Genomic DNA, 18,620 nt, shown 5'->3' on the forward strand with positions numbered 1-18,620 from the left:
TCTGCCCATTTTTGGATTGGGTTGTTTGTTTTTGTTTTTATTTCCATTACTCTAGGAGGTGGATCAAAAAAGATCTTGCTGTGATTTATGTCAAAGAGTGTTCTTCCTATGTTTTCCTCTAAGAGTTTTATAGTGTCCAGTCTTATATTTAGGTCTCGAATCCATTTTGAGTTTATTTTTGTGTATGGTGTTAGGGAGTGTTCTAATTTCATTCTTTTACATGTAGCTGTCCAGTTTTCCCAGCACCACTTATTGAAGAGACTGTCTTTTCTCCATTGTATATCTTTGCCTCCTTTGTCATAGATTAGTTGACCATACGTGCATGGGTTTATCTCTGGGCTTTCTATCTTGTTCCATTGATCTATGTTTCTCTTTTTGTGCCAGTACCATATTGTCTTGATTACTGTAGCTTTGTAGTATAGTCTGAAGTCAGGGAGTCTGATTCCTCCAGCTCCGTTTTTTTCCCTCAAGACTGCTTTGGCTATTCGGGGTCTTTTGTGTCTCCATACAAATTTTAAGATGATTTGTTCTAGTTCCGTAAAAACTGCCATTGGTAATTTGATAGGGATTGCATTGAATCTGTAGATTGCTTTGGGTAGTATGGTCATTTTCACAATGTTGATTCTTCCAATCCAAGAACATGGTATATCTCTCCATCTGTTGGTATCATCTTTAATTTCTTTCATCAGTGTCTTATAGTTTTCTGCATACAGGTCTTTTGTCTCCTTAGGTAGGTTTATTCCTAGGTATTTTATTCTTTTTGTTGCAATGGGAAATGGGACTGTTTCCATAATTCCTCTTTCAGATTTTTCATCATTAGTGTATAGGAATGCAAGAGATTTCTGTGCATTCATTTTGTATCCTGCAACTTTACCAAATTCATTAATTAGCTCTAGTAGTTTTCTGGTGGCAGTTTTAGGATTCTCTATGTATAGTATCATGTCATCTGCAAACAGTGACAGTTTTACTTCTTCTTTTCCAATTTGTATTCCTTTTATTTCTTTTTCTTCTCTGACTGCCATGGCTAGGACTTCCAGAACTATGTTGAATAGTGGTGAGAGTGGACATCCTTGTCTTGTTCCTGATCTTAGAGGAAATGCTTTCAGTTTTTCACCATTGAGAATGATGTTTGCGGTGGGTTTGCCATATATGGCCTTTATTATGTTGAGGTAGGTTCCCTCTATGCCCACTTCCTGGAGAGTTTTTATCATAAATGGGTGTTGAATTTTGTCAAAAGCTTTTTCTGCACCTATTGAGATGATCATATGGTTTTTATTCTTCAGTTTGTTAATATGGTGTATCACATTGATTGATTTGCATATATTGAAGAATCCTTGCATCCCTGGGATAAATCCCACTTGATCGTGGTGTATGATCCTTTTAATGTGTTGTTGGATTCTGTTAGCTAGTATTTTGTTGAGGATTTTTGCATCTATATTCATCAGTGATATTGGTCTGTAATTTTCTTTTTTTGTAGTGTCTTTGTCTGGTTTTTGTATCAGGGTGATGGTGGCCTCATGGAATGAGTTTGGGAGTCTTCCTTCCTCTGCAATTTTTTGGAAGAGTTTGAGAAGGATGGGTGTTAGCTCTTCTCTAAATGTTTGATAGAATTCACCTGTGAAGCCATCTGGTCCTGGACTTTTGTTTGTTGGAAGATTTTTAATCACAGTTTCAATTTCATTACCTGTGATTGGTCTGTTCATATTTTCTGTTTCTTCCTGGTTCAGTCTTAGAAGGTTATACCTTTCTAAGAATTTGTCCATTTCTTCCAGGTTGTCCATTTTATTGGCATAGAATTGCTTGTGGTAGTCTCTTAGGATGCTTTGTATTTCTGTGGTGTCTGTAACGTCTCCTTTTTCATTTCTGATTTTATTGATTTGAGTCCTCTCCCTCTTTTTCTTGATGAGTCTGGCTAATGGCTTATCAATTTTGTTTATCTTCTCAAAGAACCAGCTTTTAGTTTTATTGATCTTTGCTATTGTTTTCTTTGTTTCTATGTCATTTATTTCTGCTCTGATCTTTATGATTTCTTTCCTTCTGCTAACTTTGGGTTTTGTTTGTTCTTCTTTCTCTAGTTTCTTTAGGTGTAAGGTTAGATTGTTTACTTGAGATTTTTCTTGTTTCTTTAGGTAGGCTTGTATAGCTATAAACTTCCCTCTTAGAACTGCTTTTGCTGTATCCCATAGGTTTTGGGTCGTCGTGTTACAAAAACTTTCTTAATGTGTTGAAATTTTCTCTCTCATCCTGTGGCTTATTTTTTCCTCTTGGAGTGTTTTTTGATGAATAGTGAGATTTTGTTGTCTCAAACTCTCTGTGCACAATTAAAAATTTGTTTTCTTGTTATTGATAGACTGACACGTTAGTAAAAATGCAATAAAAATGAATTAGCATAAAACTAAAGGAAAGATATTCTAGATACAAATAAAAATTTTCCTTAAATAGACATAAAATTCCCCTGTCAAATTGTTACAAAGGCTTCTAAAAACTTCCTACTTGCTTGTCACATACTAATAACAAAGTTACAGAGTGGGACAAGTCCCTGAAACACAATTTGAGCCATTTTCTAGTACTTTCCTCTGTTGCTGCTGCTTTGTGGCAGGCAGGAGCTCCTGCCAGTTCTGATGGATTCACCTGTCTGAGAAAATGAGGCATAAGACCTGACTTCCTGCTTGTTGAATGTGTCACCTCAAAGCAGACCCAAACTCACCCTGAGGTGTCAGTGAGTTGGCTGGGTTTCTGGCGAGGCACCGAGGCTACACCATCCCACGAGGCACATCCACCACTCAAATGGGTTGTTTACTGGCCCCAGTAGAATGAGAACTAAATGAAGGTTTTGTGTGTCTGAAATGGTGTTTATTTTCTCACTGCAAAGCAGAGTCGTTGGAGCTTTCAGCTGCTGGGCAGGAATTCTGGTTTCTACACTTAGCTGAATATACAGACCGTTATAGTTTTCATTACTCTGTAGATTTAACATTTAAAGTATCTGTGTTATTATAAGTGTGTGTGTGTGTGTGTGTGTTACAAGAATATTGTCACCAGGTATTTGACTCCACCTTATGTGTATTTTTCCAGTGAACACCAACTTTTTTTGATTAAGGAACTGCTTCAAGTTGGAGAAAAGTCATCTTGAGAGGGTGGGCCGAACAAGGGTTTTGGAGTTGGACTCATCTTGGTTTGGACAACAACATTCCTTCTATGGTCTATTGGCCATTCATTCATTCACTCTGTCCCCCTCCCTTCATCTGGCAGGGTCCCAGGTACTGTGTAATCAACGTTGAGCAAAACTGTCCCAACCCTAAAGGAAACTAGTAAACTGAATACCTTAGGAGAGACAGAGAAGCAGTAGATGATGAGGTAAAAGGGAAAGCTGGAAAACGAGGTGTCCCAGGTGAAATTTTAAAGGAAGTGTGTGTTCCCAGGTGGAAAAAGTGCTCAAAGGCTGCACAGGTCCAGTCAATGGAAGCTAAAAAGTGTGCAATTGGTTTCACAGCCTAAGAAGGTTCTGGTAACCTCATGTTTTCAGTGTGTAACTGGGGAGTGGGATGCACCTGGGTGGAACTGCAGCGAGCACAGGAATGAGCTGGAGTGAGGAAGAGGGCCAAGGCAGACAACTTCTGCTGTTCACGGAGAGGATTGGGGCGGCGGTGGGGAGGGGCAGAGGGTAGAGCTGCAGGAGGATCAGGGGGCCAGAGAGGTGGAGGGGTTGTTTTGTTTTGTCTGCTTGCTTGCTTTTGTTATTCTAAGATGGGAAGTACCTCACTCAGAACAGGACCTGTGATATGGTCTGAGCTCAGACCATATTCTTTCCCTTTCACTCTCGCGCTGACGGAGGAGGGTATTAGGCCCCTCACTGAAGGATCTAAAGGGATTTGTGCGACGCTGGCTCCTTGCTCCCTTGTGTGTTACTGACTCCAGCTTCCTGTACAACAGATAACCAAAGGCGGGCTGTGACTTCAGCTGTCTAGTACTTGGGTGAGAAATTGGTCTCTGCCAGCGGGCATCTCAGATTCTGGAGACAGCAAATGATCCTTCCAGAAAGGCATGGCCTGTGTGGCTTTAGGACTTGGTGGAGACCCCGTGGGCAAGCAGCCAGGGACTTTCTAACGTGTAGCTCCCAAGCATTCCAGACTTGTGGCCCCAGCTGCCCCTCGCCTCCAGGGAGCACTTGTCACTTCTGCACTGGGCTCGGCCCACAACCCTCCCTACACATCATGTGGCTGTCTGTCAAGACCCCCCTGCCCCCAGCCCAGAACGTTTCCTTATGTTTCCTGTGAGGTGCTGGAGCCCGCTCCAACCCCTCTAGCAGAACCTGCCCCAGGGGCCCCTGCCCCTTATTCCCCTCATGACCTCTTCAGGCCCAGAGAGCCTCAAGGCTCGGGTGCCATGGAAGTCAAGACAAAAGAACCTGGGGCTCAAACGAGTTTGGTCTCAGAGATTGCAGGGGCTTAGGAGCTCAGGGCTACTAGGAAGACTGTTCCACTCAAATTTGTCACTGTTTGGGCATCTTGAAGACTGGCTAGATGACTTGGGTTAGATTCTCTAAAAGCAGAGCCTGTTCAGATGTCCATGGCTTGTTGACGGAGAAAGGGAATAAGGGAGGCAGGGAAGGTGAGAGGGAGGAGTTAAGGATGTGGCCTCAGCTGGATCCTTGCTTTGCCTGATCCCTTGGGGAGCTGGGGAGCATGAATTGCACCACAGGGTTGGTCCCACTTGGAAGCAAGGGGACCGGCCTGAGTTCCTCCATATTAGTCTGTCATTGGCTGCAGGCTGCTGTGCACGGAGGGCAAGGCGGGTTGCAACCCCCCTAACTGAGGCTCCCATTTCTCCAAGGGCAGTCCTCCAGAGGAGTGGCAGCTGGGAACCCTCAGCTGCCATCGCTCACAGCAGCTGGGGGATGGGTGCACTGGTCTGGGAAAGGGGACATGAGCACCGACATCATCCACTACAGTGGAGAACTTAGTTGCTTATTAAAGCATCAGTTCAGGAGAGCAGTGGTTTAAAGAAAAATCAGTAAACTGGGGACTGCCTGAATGAGCGTGATGAAATTTAAACTTTGAATGGTGAGCGGGCATGAATGCACAGGGGCACGTCCACCTGGGTGGTCAGTGAGTGGCCAGTGCAGGAGGGTGCCTCAGGCACACACTGCCCACCCAGGTTGTATGTTCACCTCGACCTTATGGTCCAGCCTCAAGTGGTGCTGGTGAAATCTCTCACTTAGCACAGGGACTTTAGCCTTGACCATCAACCTGAATGGGTGGGGACTTCTTAAACTGCCATTTTCTCCCCTCTGCATGTTGGTATTTCTCTAGCTTTGGTTCCCAGAGTCCAGGTCTGGGTCTGGCCATTTTGTTTTCCATTCTCCTACCCGAATCCACAGTTGGTTTCCATTCCCAGTTGGGCAGCACGAAATGTTTGTCATACCTCTCTAATGTTCTTGGTATCCAACTATGATTGGTTGTTGCCCTAATTATAGACAAATCCTGGTGCTTTGCTCCTTACGCATGTGCGCAGATTTCCATGCTATATGTGGTTTTCTTTGGGCTTCTTATTATACCAAGTCCCATATCTTCAAGGCCATATCCATCTCTGGCCACTTGTACCCTAGGAATAGTCTCTGACCTCCCAGCACTCAGAGTGGCCACCCCTGGCCACGTGACCATGGTACCACACGTGCTTCCCTGGGCACACTGACCATTCCCCTACTTGCTGTCCTGGGTGCTCATTGCCTTCAACACCTCTGCCCTCTCCTAACTCAGCAGCCAGTGGTCCTATGGCCTCTACCCTGGTCTGCAGATACCCCAGGAAGGGAGAGACTCATAGACCCTTGCTCTCTGATTTGCCCCTTGATCCTCCTTTAAAACTCGCCCTGGGGACTTCCCTGGCAGTCCAGTGGTTAAGATTCTGAGCTTTGACTGCAGGGGGCACAGGTTCAATCCCTGGTCAGGGAACTAACATCCCACATGCCACGTGGTGTGGCCAAAAAAAAGACAACTTGCCCTGACAAAGGGTATCTGCTAAGACAGGCTCTGAAAAGCCTTTAAGATTTTCCACTCCAAGCTCCATGGTTCTGTTTGTGCTTTCTGGTCTGTAGGATCAGGAAAGTGAGTGACACCAAGCTTGACCTCACTCTACCAGCCCTGCCACCTCTGAGTCCAACAACAAATGGACAGCTATTCTTTTTCCCTTCCCTGGTCTGTTGCAGCTGTGGAAACAAGACCCATTCCCCATTTGGGCACTGAGAAAAGAGCTGTCGTAAACCATGCCAAACCTGTTCCATGTCATCTCTGTTTTGGAGTTGTTTTTTGTCCTTGTTTCGTTTTTTTAAACAACCTTCCTGAGGTTTAATTTGCATACAATAAACAGTAACCATTTAAAACATAAAAGTCTCTGAGTTGTCACAGATGTGTACACCCATGAAACCACCACCAGAACCAAAATACAGAACATTTTCATCTTCCCCAAGTCTCCTCATGTTCCTTTCTGCAAGAGGAGTTTTATACACTTTATCTCATTTCATCTTCACAAGTCTGAAAGTAGAAATGGCCGGCTCCAATTGATAGATGGGAAAACTGAGGGACAGAGAGGTTCAGTAACTTTCTGCGTCAGACAGCCAGAAAGAAGCAGAGCCAAGGGACTTCCCTGGTGGTCCAGTGGTTAAGAATCCGTCTGCCAATGCAGGGGACACGGGTTCGAGCCCTGGTCCAGGAAGATCCCACATGCCGCAGAGCAACTAAGCCTGTGCGCCACAACTACTGAGCCTGCGCTCTAGAGCCCGCAAGCCACAACTACTGAGCCCACATGCCACATCTACTAAAGCCCGCGTGCCTAGAGCCTGTGCTCCACAACAAGAGAGGCCGCCGCAATGAGAAGCCTGCGCACCACAGCAAAGAGTAGCCCCTGCTCACTGCAACTAGAGAAAGCCCGCGCACAGCAACAAAGACCCAAGGCAGCCAAAAATTAAAAAAGAATTATTAAAAAAAAAAAAAAAAAGCAGAGCCAAGATTAAAACCAGGCACGTCTCATTCCAACATCTTTATGATGGCTGTGTGCTTCTCCAGGGGCCTCTAAAAAGCATCAGGGCAGTGCAGGGCTTGCTTTGTAAACTAGCTGTTCCCTCACTAAGTTCCTTTGCTATTTTCCCTCATTTCTAAAGCCCATCTTTTGTTTTCTTAAATTAACTTCCATTTCTGTTTTCCTCCATCTTCTAGACTTCCTTCATAGAATAAAAGCCAGAGACTGGACTGAATTTAGAATTTCTTTGTCAATATTGCCATATTTGTTCAGAGGTTCATTGAACCAGTGGTTATTTTTGGCTTGTCTGGTTGTCTTTTTCTAAATTACTATTTTTAAAGGCTGCGTAGCCAAGACCAGAGGGAAAAAGAAGGCATGTGTGAGCTTCCATAAATGTAACAACATGAAAAAACATGAAAAGTGGCAGCACTGGGAGAGCCCAGGGTTCTGGGGCCCGGCCTGTAATACTTCTGCCCCTGATAAAGGCACGACCTGGGCGACCCTTTTCTTTTTACTCCTGATTTCTATTGATGTGTAGTCTTTGGTTTTCCTAAAGTAACAATTAAATATAAACACACAGGGAATGACTTGGTTTTTACCAAGAGAGCCCATGAAGTTTACATTTCCTGGACCCGTTGGTCTAAATCAGAAGGCCCAGTGTTGTGCCAGCCCAGCTTTCAGGAGAGCGTGGGGGAGGGGAGGGCTGGAGGGTTGGCTGAGGAGAGCGCAGACTCAGGGGAGCAGAGGGAGGGGAGAGAAATTACACCTCAGCAGGCAAAGGGCTGATGTTCCCCATCTTGAGGCAGAGTGTAATTTTGGGTTGACATTCAGTGAGCAACAAACTTTACTGTTACTCAAGAAGGGAAAAACAGGCTTGGGATATTTTGTCATGAGTAGACTCTTTGTAAACAGTTGGTGTCTGTGTCTTCATTTGAGGTTTTGGCGAAACTGTGACACAGTGAGAACCTGTTTCTGAGCCAGACCTTGACCTGAGAACCTGGGCAGACAGGAAGCGCTTGGCTCTGGGCCCTGGGCTGCATCCAGGGATGCTCTAGGCTCAGGGAGCTCTGAAGGCAGAACCTCCGGACGGACAGACAGACAGACACACACGCACGCGCGCGCGCACACACACACAGCTCAGATTGGCCATAAGGGTCCAGGTCAAGGCAGGCCCACCAGGCAAGAGTGGGCAGACCTATCCCAAATCCCCAGCTCTAACATTATACGCTAGGCCAGTATTTCCTGCACAAGAAGGTATGGGGGAGGAGAAAAATGGCTCACGTCCTGCCCATATTCCAGGTGCCTTCTGACTTCTGAAGCTCATGGGCTGGGTTACATGGGAGAAGGAATTTAGCCGACATTGATTATGCTCAGTCCTAGGACTAAGAGGTTGTTTACCATTCTTTGCTACTGTCATGCACCAAATAATGCCCTGGCTGATGGACTTCCAGACTGAATCAAGCTTAATCAAAACGGGCTTCCATCACTCACTTGTTCACTTCTTCACTCACGCGTTTATTCATTCAACAAATATTTCCAGAGTGTCTACTATGTGCCAAGCACCACGCTGAGTGCTGGGGATACAAAGGCAGAGAGGACTTGTCCACACACCAGAAGACAGAACTGTCACAAACCCTCTGAGAGGATGACCAATATGGAGTCCCAAACAAACACTTCCCAACACAGACGGTCCTCAACCTCAGACACACCTCAGAACCAATTGGCAAAATGCCCAAATAGCACTTGGTGCTCAAAAGAGAAGTTTGCCGGGTGCACACCAGTGAACTTACCTCGGTCTTGGAGCTCGTCAGCTCGTCCGGAGGCATCTTTCCGTTCCACCAAGGGAAAGCTTACGCTGGCAGCCAGTGCCGAGCTGGGAAGAAACAGGGAGGAGCCCCGAAACAAATAGTTTCGACAACTGCTAGGAACATCCTCCCAAACCCCCTCTCAGGGCCAGCGAGCCACGAGCAGCAAGCTACTCGCAACCATCCCGGCGCGTCTTCATGGTGGCGGCTCTGGTCGGGAAAACCCGGGAGCCAGATATCGCGAGAGCACAGTTTCAGGTTGGGAGCCAAATACTTACCTAAAGTGAGTCCAGCTGCTCGCCGCTCAAAAGCCAATAAAGAGGCAAGGTTGGTGGAAAGGAAAGTTTGCTTTATTCCAAAGGCCAGCAACCGAGAGGGGAGGGCAGTCTCCTGTCCAAAGACCGACTCCCCCCACTGACAATCAGTGGGCAAGAGCTTTTATAGGCAGAGGGAGGGGGCTACGTGTAGAAACAGCACAGTCAGCTCTGACCGTCATCTTGAAATTGGTCATCCACCAATGGTCTGACCACCATCATCTTGTTTTAGGTACAGTTAATCTTCAGTTCCAGGGTCAGTTTGTTCCCGTTTCTTTGAGGCCAGTTCTCAGAATTGTGGCAGCTTATGTCATGGCTACAGACTGGTCATCATGTAGTTAACCTCTTCCACCTGATGGGGGTTTTAGTATCTATGAAGCAGCCTTCATCGAGTCATAGTAGTAACATCAAAGGTCACAAATATAATAATGAAAAGTAAAATGAATGGGCTTAAATTTTAGGAGCAGATCAGAAAGGATTTTTAAATGTGTTTATAACTCTGCAAGTCATTAAATAAGCAAGATAGGGAGACTTATTAGAAATAAACCAAATGCCCACTAATCCAGTTTCAGAGCCCAGGAACTCACCACACCTCAGCATTCCATCCAGACCTTGGTGCTGGAGATCTTTGCATTTTGCCCTTTTTAAGGTGCAGAGTGAAGTAGGGGGAAACTCCTGAGCTTTGTTTCCACCTGCAGAACACTTCTGACTCCAAACGTGGTGAGGTGGGGGGCAGTGGAGGGGGATCCCTCACACCAACAACCAATTTTCCAAATCTCTGGACACCAGCTGGGCATCCTACAGTCCAATTCCATTCTAACATTACCTACCTGGAGTTAGTGCAGAACCCATGGATTACGGACTCAGTCCCACAAGACTGCCTCCGCTTTACATGCCAATCACAAATCCAGGTCACCTGGACTTGTGACCAACTGGCTATAAATTGGGGGTTTTTACAACCCCCTCCTCAGGTTTGACAATTTACTAGAACAGCTCACAGAACTCAGGAAAGGACTTTACTTATAGTTACCAGTTTATTATAAAGGATATTACAAGGATACAGGTTGAATAACCAGATGAATAGGTACATAGGACAAGGTCTGGAAAGATCCCGAGGACAGGAGCTTCTGTCCCTGTGAACCTGGGGTGTATTCCTCCCCAGCACATTGGATGCATTCACCAACCTGGAAGTTCTTGAAACCCTGTAGTTTAAGGGTTTTTATGGAGGTTTCATTATGTAGGTATGGTTGGTTAAATCATTGGCCTTGGCGATCAGCTCAATCTCCAGCCCCTCTCCCTAGGTGGGGGTGGGGCTGAAAGGTCCAACCCTCTAATCATGTGGTTGGTTCCTCTGACAACCAGCCCCCATCCTGAAGCTCTCTAGGGGCCCACAGAGTCACCTCATTAACATAACTCAGGTATGGTCAAAGAAACTTGTTACGCGTAACAAAAAATATTCCTGTCACCCCTATCACTCAGGAAATTCCAAGGGTTTTAGGAGCTCTGTGCCGGGAACCAAAGACCAAATATGTATGTTATTATATCACAATAGCATAGGAAACCTTTCTATTTAATAATCATGTCTTGGACTTCCCTGGTGGCGCAGTGGTTAAGAATCTGCCTGCCAATGCAGGGGACACAGGTTTCAGCCCTGGTCCGGGAAGATCCCAAATGCTGCAGAGCAACAAAGCCTGTGTGCCACAACTACTGAGCCTGAGGTTTGCCACAACTACTGAAGCCTGTGCACTCTAGAGCCCGTGCTCTGCAACGAGAAACCACTGCAATGAGAAGCTCACACACCGCAATGAAGAGTAGCCCCTGCTCGCCGCAACTAGAGGAAGCCCACGTGCAGCAACGAAGACCCATTGTAGCCAAAAAATTTAAAAATAAATTAAAAATAAAATAATTGTATCTTGTAGTAGGATGTGACTTTCAAAGACCATTGAGAGGGGCAAGCTCAGCGGGCTGCTCTCTTCTGAGGACACAGCTACTTGAGACCTTCCTAACCAGCATGGTTCCTACCTCACCAAGCTGTCCTTACATTCTGGGCTCCTGCCTGTGTGGCCCGTCTTCCTTCTCACTCAGCTGGATTCAGGATACTCCACAGCACATCTCACAACTCAGAAGTCTTACAAAGAGCAAATCAGAGTTTCAAAAGATACTTTTTTATTTAATTAAAACATACATACAATGATATCACTTATATGTGGAATCTAAAAAATAAAACAAACTAGTGAATAAAACAAAAAAGAAGCTGACTCACAGATATCAAGAATAAACTAGTGGTTACCAGTGGGGAGAGGGAAGGGGGAGGGGCAACATAGGGGTAGGAGATTAAAAAAAAGGGTTATTATGAGATTATATGGAATCGTGTGTGAAACTGTTGAAAATTGTAAACCACTATAGAATTTAAAGACCTTTCATTCAATTTTTAGAAAGTTTGAAAAAACATACATACAAATCATAAGGGAACAGATTAATAAATTATCAAAAAATAAAGAAATTTGGCCACCACACAGGTCAAGAAGTAGAATGCTGCCAGTACCCCCAAAAGAATGTGCTCTTTTGTGCTCAGCACAAAAGTTGTTCTTTTGCACAACTTTATGGCTGTGAGATTCCATGTAGTGGGAAGCACGGGTTGGTTCATTTTTAGTGATGTCCAGATTTTCATTGTATGAATGTATGACAATGTATGTGTCATTTCTGCAATTAATGGCCATTTGAAGTGTATCTAGTTTCTGGTTATTATAAACATGCTCGTGCATGTCTTTTGGTGCCCATGTCCACACGTTACTGTTGGGTACATACTTAGGAGTGGAATTGCCGTGCTTCACATCCTTGTTTACACTAGGGATTGTCGGTCTGTTTAATTTTAGCCATTCTGGTGCTAGGTAAATGGCATTTCATTATGGCTGTAATTAGCATTTCTCTATTACTAATGAGGTTGAGCCTCTTTACACGTGTTAAATGACTATTTAGATATCCTTTTTGTGATGTTCTGATTCAAGTATCTTGCCAACTTTTCTATGGTTTGTCTGCCTATTTATTTATTTATTTTTAACTTATTTATTTATTTATTTTTCGCTCCCTTGGGTCTTTGTTGCTGCACGCGGGCTTTCTCTAGTTGTGGAGAGAGGGGGCTACTCTTCGTTGCAGTGTTCAGGCTTCTCATTGAGGTGCTTCTCATTGAGGTGGCTTCTCTTGTTGTGGAGCACGGTCTCTAGGTACACAGACTTCAGTAGTTGTGGCACGCGGGCTCAGTATTTGCGGCTCGCGGGCTTAGTTGCTCCGCGGCATGTGGGATCTTTCCAGACCAGGGATCGAACCCATGTCCCCTGAATTGGCAGGTAGATTCTTAACCACTACGCCACCAGGGAAGTCCCTGCCTATTTATTATTGATTTGTAGGAGTTCTTTGTAAATTCTGGAACCCTTTGGAGGCTATATGTGTTGCAATTATCTTCAACTCTGTGGCTTGCATTTTAACTCTCTTCATGGTGGCTTTTGATGAACAGAAGTTCTTAAAGTTAATGTAATTTGATTGTCTGTCTTTGTGCCAATACCACACACAGTCTTAAAAAGTACTCCAGTTTTATAGTAAATCTTGAAGTCTTTTAGTTTGCATGCTCCAGCTTTTCTTTTTCCTTGTCTATTATTGGCCCTCTGCATTTCCATAAATTTTAGCATCAGCTTGTCAATGTCTGAGATGTTTATTAGGATTGTATTAAATCTACATAGATCAATTTGGGCAGAATTGACAGCTTAACAATTACACTTCCATTGTACTAACATAGGATAGCCCTTCACTACTTAAGTCTTCTTTAATTTTGCTCAGAAATACTTTGTACCATTCTATGTAGAAATCTTACACATCTTTTGTTAGATTTATTCCTAGGAGTTTGGGGGGTTTTTATGCTATGGCAAATGGTATCTTTTAAATTTTTTGTTTTCTGTTTATTGCTGGTATATAGAGATACAGTTGATGTTTTATGTTGACTGTAGACCCAGTTTCCTTGATAAACTTGCCTGTTTGTTTAACACTTTGTATATAGGTTCTTTGGGTTTATCTGTGATACAGTCATAGCATCTGAGAATAACAGTTTTATTTCATTTGTTCCAGTCCTTATGCTTTTGGTTTCCCTTTCTGTGTTCCACGCTGGCTCTGTGACCTCGGACTTAATGAGGCTTTTCCCTCTTTCCTTCCAGACGGGGGTGAGGTACATATTGACTATGAAGATAATTTTCCTGATGACAGATCTGTGTCGTTCAGAGAGCTCATGGAGGATTCCCGGACAGAGGAGGACAGGGGTCAGGGAGAAACCTCTGAGGAGGCTCCAAAGCAGGACCATCTGGTCTCTATTTCTGTGGGGAGAGAAGACACAGCCCAGGATACAGTTTTTGCGCCAACCACAGGTTTGCCCAGCACTGGGAGCGGTGTCCCCACAGACCTGCCAGGATCCCGACAAAACCAGAAGTACATGTTCTGGTTTCCTGATGAGACCTTCCACAAGCCCGAGTTGGAAAAGGAGATGGACGAGGACACCAAAAAGCAGTTTCCTGCTGGAGACAACCACAGTGGCACCACATTGGTCCCAGGTGAGCCAGAAACCAGGGTCATCTACAGCAGCACTGATGGTCCCTTGGGGCCATTTGTGGGCAGGAATGACAGCAAGGCATGTGACCCAATGGTGAGCAGCAGCGATGAGTCCTGGTTAGATGGCTACCCTGTGACCGATGGGGCTTGGAGGAAGACAGAGGCAGAAGAGGAGGAAGAGGAGGACAAGGGCAATCGATCAGTAGGGCTGGAAGAAACCGTCCTAGTTACACCCAATCAGCCTGCTCTTGTGGAAGTTAAGAAGCCCAGGAGTACCACCCTCACACTCAGTGAGGACACAACCCATCGTTCAGTTCTTCCAACTCAAACACTAGATGTAGAAGCTTTGGCTCTCAGACCCATGAGTGTGTCTGAAACTGAGAGTCCCAGCAAGGGGGATGGTGACTTGACCAGGGACCAGTCGACTGTTCCTTGGAGATATGCCACAGAGAAGCCTCCCATGTCCACCCTACCCTATGAGCTCACCAGCTCTATCCTGGAGATGGTGACAACCGCCATCCAAAAGACGTCGGACCTCATTCCCTCAACTGTCATGGCGGCCACCCAAACTCCAACGGAAATCACTGCCCCTGAGGTCCAGGATACCTTTCCGTACCTGCTGTCTGAGGACTTCCTGGGACAGGAAGTCCCCGGCCCAGGTGCAAGTGAGGAGCTTCTTCCAACCTTGGAGCCCTGCATAGGGGATAAGTGTCCCAGCCTCAGCAGAGGCCCCATCGTTGCCACCATTGTCACGGTCCTGTGCCTGCTGCTGTTCCTTGCGGGCATGGGGGCCGTGTGGGGCTACCGCAGGTGCCAGCGCAAGAGCTCCGTGTACAAGCTGAATGTTGGCCAGCGGCAGGTTGGTCACTACCACCAGCAGATTGAGATGGAGAAGGTCTAGCCACCTTGGGGGGCTTGCCCGAAGCCCCTTGGGAGGAAGATAAACTGTGACATATCACATTGAGAAACACTGACAATTCACTAGTGCACGAAACAAGTGGAGTAGGGCTCGTCTTCTTTTTCTCAGGTCTTTGTTTTCTAGGCTGAGAAGCATCTCTGGAGGCACCTGGCAGGGCAGGGAGGCTTTGGTGGCATCTTCACACACCTCAGCATCCCCTTGACCATCTGCCCTGGAACCTGTTGCAATAATCCCAGACCTGTGCTTCCTAATTCCAGTGAGAGGTCAAAACTCACCTCTTCATCATACAGTTGTCTTTTCTTTTTTCTAAGATAGAAAATGAATGAGCCTGAGACATGAAATTTTCAAAATAGATGTGATGTACAGAGCATTTGAGAGCAGTGTTATTTCGGATATGGATATTTAATTGCTGGGAGTGGGATATGGAAGAGTAATGGGTTATTTCCTTTTAATGCTGTGACGTTGCTGAGGGCATATGAGCCAAGAACCAGGACATAGTCTAGAAGCTTTGAGATTTTTAAAATTGTTTGTTGAAATTGGAAAGAATTTACGACAGATGTTTGGTTGGGGGGGGCAGGGGAGGAGTGGTGGGACACACATCCACCCCGTTCCCTCTATCCTGTGGGACAGCCCATCATTTTTTTAAAAAACAAGGTTTGCTTTGTACCGGTAAGCACCGTTTCCTCTCAGAAGCAGTGGCCTGGTTGTCCTTGACCAGTCTGTGCCTAGGAATGTCTTAGAGTTTTTGCCAGGACTAACAAAACTCAGTCCTCGGTTTCCTTTCTCAGGATTAACCATTTCTCTGAACTCCAGGAAGAGAGAATGAGCTAGGAGGGAAAAAATGTTTCAAGAGGGCCAAGGGCTAGGATACCAAGCATGGGTACCTACCTGATAGAGAAGCAGAGGAATTGAAAAGGAATATGAAATGATCTGTGCCGAAAGGAATATGAAATGATCTGTGCCGATCTGTTCTTTACCCTGTTGTGGCGATTGTGAGCCCTCTAGAAACAGCCTGAGCGCAGGATGGACTCCCCATGGCTGTTAAGCACCCAGTTCACGGTGTCTCGATCATCTTACGGTGACTCAGCACATCTCGCTTATGATGACAGAGCATGGTCCTCAGACCAGTGGCATCAACATCACCTGGGAACTTGCTAGAGGTGCAAATTCTCTGGTTCCACCCCAGATGAAGTGGAGACCCTGGGGGTGGGGGCCCAGCTATCTGTGCTTTAACTAGCCCTCCAGGTGATTCTGATGCACGCTCAAGACTGAACCACAGGCTTACAAGCACATAAATTTTGAGCTTTGAGGCCAGCCGAGGCTCTGGAGGCCCCGATGAGGAACACCTGAGGTCTGTCTTGCACGGAGGTCAGGCATCGCTGTGCCCCTGGATAGCATTTGAGGCTGCCGAAACGTCACCTCCAACTCAAAAATAGGTAATATTAATACAAATGTATTAATAAATTTATTACAAATAAATAATACATGCAAATGTATTATTTGATAGAACTGCAAAATAAACCCAACACATCAGTTTTTAAGTTTTTATTGATTTGGTGTCACCTAAATTAATGTTATAGGATCTAAAAATGCACGTAGAAAGGGAATGCTTAAAAACACCGTAAACCTAAATTGTATGTCATCATGTGTGTTTTGAGAATGGTAAATGTTTACTGCTCACAAAAATTTGGGGGTGGGGATCCATTAACACAAAGCTTCTGACATTTTTGAAATAAATAATTATTTCCCCAAACAGTTACTTAGTGTATTTTATATCTGCGTTATGTCACAGTGGTTTTTTTAAAAAGGATTCTCTAGTAGTCTTGAAAGTAATGTCTTAGTACTTGTTGGATCTAAGACCACCCTTTCTAAGCCTCTCAGCCATGTGACCTCCCACAGCAGGATTCTGGGGAGTCTGCAGAGCTCCTGCCCCCTCCTCCCTCCTTCCATCTTCCTCACCCCAACCAGAGACCATGCCTCTCACTACAACAAAAAGCCCAGGGCCTTGCTACTCAAAGTGTGGTTCCCAGGCCAGCAGCACAGACACCACTTAGGAGCTTGTTAGAAATGCAGAATCTCAGGCCCCTCCCCAGACCTGCTGACTCAGACTCTGTGTTTGACAAGATGCTCAGGTGATGGGTGCGAGCGGTCAAGTTTGAGAAGCACTGGCCTAAGAGACCAGAACCAATTACCTCCCTTCTCCTAACTGATGGGACAGTCAAAGGAATCAATAGAGAGAGTTAGGGGTAGGGACTGGTCAGGAAAGCCTGGGGAGGGTTAAGAGAACCATCAAGGTGCGGTGGAGGGATGTTAGGGGCCCAGACAAGATCTTCAGCAACAGGAAAGCCCCCTAGGGACAAGGGCTCCGGCCTCAAGAAGAATACAGCCCCTGTCCAGCAGTGACCTAGAGAGGCAGGGTTTTTAAAGACCTGGACCTCTTCTCTCAGCCTGCAGTCCCTTGCCAGCAAGTCCCAGCTGCGGTCAGCGGCAGTCGAGGGTGAGGGAGCCCAGGCAATGTCTACCCAGGGGCACAGGGCAAGGTGGACAACAGATCTGGAGGCGTGAATGGAGTAACCCAGCTCAGAGACTGTCAGCACCAGTCCCATCTGCCTTATGTCCCTCTTTACCTCTGCAAACACCGGGTATGACCCCTCCCAAGCCACCCAATGTTGTGGACACTGTTGGTGCCCACCAACAGGCAGGTGAACCCTCCTCCTGCTGCCCTGTTGGCTGCTAAAATGCTCATAAATGCATACACGTACCCTTCTCACCCAGAGAATTATCCTCAGCCTAATGGGAGTTCCGTCACCCAGGAGTTAGCCCCTCACACCCCCCCACCCATGCAGCACCCTGCATGCAGCCAGTGAGTAATGGACACAAGCACACAGAAGGCCGGCCTCCTTGCCTCAAGGTGGGAGAGCTCCCATGGGATCATGCTGAGGCTGGTCTCCAACGAGACCACACCCTTTCCAGCTCCTTCCTGCTTCCCTTCTCCTGAGAGCACCCCGTCACTCGCACAAGGCTTTGCTTCAAGAGATCAGGACTTAAGACGTCCATTGATGGGTAAACTCTTACTGCCTACACCGCCCCTCCTGCTCAGTCCAAACTCTTCCACTGTATCCTCTGGAATTCTTGGGCTGACATCAACAGAATCCCTGTGTCCTCCACCTCCTCTTCCAATAGCCGATGTGTGTGAACTCTCTGGGCCATGGGTTTAGTTTTGCCCTGGCTGGTTCCTCACTCTTTCCACCTGCCTCCTTCTACACTTTTCTTTCTCCTTGCTGGTCCTTGGGTGATAGGCCTGGAGCACAGTAGCTGTTGGCTGTCATGCCTGGAGGCTTTTGGTCCTCGTTAAACAGTAAATACTTTGTCACTTCTCAGACCTTGGCAGCAAGGGACCAGCTCATCAGATCCAAAGCAAGCCCTGGATTCCCAGTGTTTTCCTAGTGAGATCCCAGTTATCTGAAAGAGAGTCTTCCTGGGGAGAGGAAGGAGCCTGCATCTCCCTCCTGAAGGCTCTGGGCCCGCCCATGGCTGGCAAGGACTCCGCCTCTGCGTGACAGCCAACAGTCCTTGGGGTGAGGGTTCTGCTTCACTAGATGCACATCCGAAACCTCACAGACCTGAGAAAGCAGCTCATTACAACACGCGTCCTAGAATGACTGGGTGTGGTTAAGACAGCCCCACCACCAGACAGAGAAAGAAAGCAGTCAAGAATAAGCAAAGTAAGGGACTTCCCTGCTGGTCCAGTGGTAGAGACCCCACGCTTCCACTGCAGGGGGCACGGGTTGGATCCCTGGTCGGGGAACTAAGATCCCACATGCTGTGCGGTCAAAAAAAAAAAAAAGAATAAGCAAAGTAAAACATTTAATGTGATTCTAATTTCCCACAGAGTGAAATTGTACCCACTGCCCTGACCCAAGGAGAGGAGGTGGAAAAGATATCGGCAACAACCTTTGTGGTGTGGCAAAAGTGGGC

General features: G+C 46.2%; 1 protein-coding gene across 1 annotated transcript in view; it reads left to right on the forward strand.

The window, feature by feature from the left end:
• The window catches only part of SUSD5 (sushi domain containing 5), a 43,433-nt gene extending 28,305 nt beyond the window's left edge, over positions 1 to 15,128 (forward strand). The window contains exon 5 of the mRNA XM_068559173.1: positions 13,336 to 15,128. Within this exon, the coding sequence (XP_068415274.1) occupies positions 13,336 to 14,624 (1,289 nt within the window). The 3' untranslated portion in view covers positions 14,625 to 15,128. The remainder of the gene's footprint in view (positions 1 to 13,335) is intronic.
• The last annotated feature ends 3,492 nt before the right edge of the window (positions 15,129 to 18,620 follow it).

The sequence above is a fragment of the Eschrichtius robustus genome, chromosome 12 (assembly GCF_028021215.1).
Source record: "Eschrichtius robustus isolate mEscRob2 chromosome 12, mEscRob2.pri, whole genome shotgun sequence".
Lineage (NCBI taxonomy): Eukaryota > Metazoa > Chordata > Mammalia > Artiodactyla > Eschrichtiidae > Eschrichtius > Eschrichtius robustus.